General features: G+C 40.8%; 1 protein-coding gene across 1 annotated transcript; it reads right to left on the bottom strand.

The window, feature by feature from the left end:
• Positions 1-559: 559 nt before the first annotated feature.
• Positions 560-1,498, bottom strand: LOC763046 (galanin receptor type 1-like). The gene has a single exon (XM_001198905.2). The coding sequence runs from the start codon at positions 1,496-1,498 to the stop codon at positions 560-562; it is 939 nt and encodes a 312-aa protein (XP_001198905.2).
• Between the last annotated feature and the right edge of the window lie 1,110 nt (positions 1,499-2,608).

Below are 2,608 nucleotides of genomic sequence, written 5' to 3' on the forward strand. Positions count from 1 at the left end.
TGTAAGAAATATGTACGAGAGAGGAAAAGGTTGTTTTCTCGGTTGAAAATTAAAGATAAGAGTTTAAAGAATTTACTGGAGAATGAATATCATCTGCACACTCTGTTGGCTTTCATAAAAGCTACATGTAGATACCAATCAGTATAGCTAACGAGTTATAAGTAACTCTCCTGGAGAGGAAGGGAAGGGAAAGTATAGTTTAGCACTGCACAGTTAACCCCTATTATTAATAAAATACTCGCACCCTGTTCATGGTCGACACCTACAATTATTGCCCGCACCATCGAATAAACGGAAGCTGCACAGTACATGATACCCACTGAAGAGGAAAAGAAACAGCGTCATCTAATCATCAGTGATGAACAACTAAAAAGACAACAGCACAGCCAGGCAGAAATAATCTTTTTAGATTGGTCAGCCTTAAATCCCAACAACAACAACAACAACAAATTTGTCCGAGGATGTATTTGGGTCAGGGTCATACTCTAGCAATTTCGTATCATACAGTCGAAACTCTTCACCAACAGGGCGTTTTCCACCATGCTCACACTGCACCCCTTTATGCAGAAGATGGTGTTACGGAAGTAGTAGTCAAGTCCATGATCGACTCCCTGGATCTATCTATTCCTCGACACATCAAAAGATCCTTGATGGCGCGACGAAAGTTTGGAAGACAAAGCGAGTAGATGACGGGATTGGTCGTGGCCGCGTTGAGGAAAGCGATCTGAAGAGAGATTCGATAGAAAGCAGTAGAGGGGTAGTCCCTTGGGAGAACCCTCAGATGGTAAAGCAAGATGCCAAGTTGATCGGGAGTCCAGAGGAGCATAAATGAGACGCAGATAGAGAAGAACATGATGGTCAGACGGCGTTTCAGAAGCTGGAGCCGTGTCGACTCGTTCCTTGTTCGCTGTCCGCTCGATCCTCCACCGTCAATCGATGTATGACGACTAAGCTCGCACATTGTCCTTATGCTGGTGTATGTTATGATGCAGAACGGCGCAAGGAACTCGATAAGAAATAGCAAACTGCCGTAGACTGCCCGAGAGTGTTCGGAAGGGTACTGTGTGATGCAATTGCCGCAGTCATCGACAACGCGGAATGTCATCTGAGGAAGTCGGATGATCAGAGGACAGATCCATATGGCACCAATAGCATACTTGACGTAATTGTTATGAACCCAGACTTTGTAGAAGAAGGGGTACACTACGGCCCAGAACCGTTCGATGGCGATTGTTGTAAGGGTATAGACAGATGCCCTGAAGGACACCCATAACATGTACCGAGATCCAATAATATGACAGTATAGATTGCCTGCGGCGTTGTTGGGGACGTTCCCAAACCTAGGAAATGGCAGCAGGAAAATTGCTGTTAGCAAATCTGCAGTGGCTAAACAGATAGTGAGGCGGTTTGTTGGTGTAGCCCTTGCATCCTCCTGCCCGTTTGCCAGACGACGCTGTATGTAGATAACGAAGGCATTCCCAATTATGCCAATAAACATGAGAATATAACTGACTGTATCAGACCACTTAGGTATTCCGAATACGTACCAAGGGTCATTTCTCGTATAATAGGAACAGTTCTCCATTTCTCGCAGATACAAATAACTATTAACTATATCAACGCAATATACTTTACTCCGCAGACCTCCTACTTTGAATAAGCGTCGTAAAACTGTGGTCTCTTCTATATATCTATCTTTAAACTATAATTAAAAAAAGACGCTTGAAGCTCTTTTTAGTCAGTAGTTGGCTACCAATCAAGAAATTAATTAATACCCTTAAAATATTTGTTGACATGTAGTATCGAAAGCTTCTTGATGTCATATGAATTTTTGTTATGGCACGCGATGTATTCCCTTTTCTCTCTCTTTCGACTCTTCTTTCCTTCTCTCTCTTCATCACTCTTAATCCCTCTTCATATATCTCGTTTTCGTTTTCAATTGCGCCCTCTAGTTATTTACTAGGAGTCCTTTTCTGGAGATTATATTGTGTTCATTTTGTATTCGATCAACCAATGCTTCACTATACCCTGATGAATATTGAAGACTGATATCATAATCATGGTAATATCGATTGCAAATATGCATTCATCATATTTGAGTATCGGTTCTATATCTGTTTAAGACTGAATTGTTAATTGCACATGATTAAACTTTGAGTGGTTTACTTGATTATATAATTATTTAGTATTAATTAACTTGAGTGAATAAAACATTTTATGATAGATCACTGAACTCTTAAATCTCTTTTAACCCTTTAACACATATCATTTTATTATAAACGCGTAAAAACAGATCTAGGATATATTTTCTCATTTTTATAATAGATAATAACAACATTACAGCACTCGAAACGTATATTTCTAAGCTATATAGGATTGTGTACTAGTAAGTCATTTACTATTATTACCCCGACACTGTAGCCGAGCTGAACCCGATAAGGCGCTCTGACATTCTAAAGGATTTCTTCCTACCGGGTACCCATTTACATCACCTGGGTGGAGTGTGACCAAAGGACATGAGTGCATCGATGTGACTCGAATCGCAAACCATGTGATCCATAATCTGGAGACGTATCCGCTATGTCGATCGTGGCCGAGTGGTTTAAGG

Source organism: Strongylocentrotus purpuratus, unplaced genomic scaffold, assembly GCF_000002235.5.
Source record: "Strongylocentrotus purpuratus isolate Spur 01 unplaced genomic scaffold, Spur_5.0 spur5_scaffold_13, whole genome shotgun sequence".
NCBI lineage: Eukaryota > Metazoa > Echinodermata > Echinoidea > Camarodonta > Strongylocentrotidae > Strongylocentrotus > Strongylocentrotus purpuratus.

Bases quoted from the DNA above. Each gene is read 5' to 3' on its own strand.
- LOC763046 (XM_001198905.2), bottom strand. From the start codon at position 1,498: ATGTTTATTGGCATAATTGGGAATGCCTTCGTTATCTACATACAGCGT.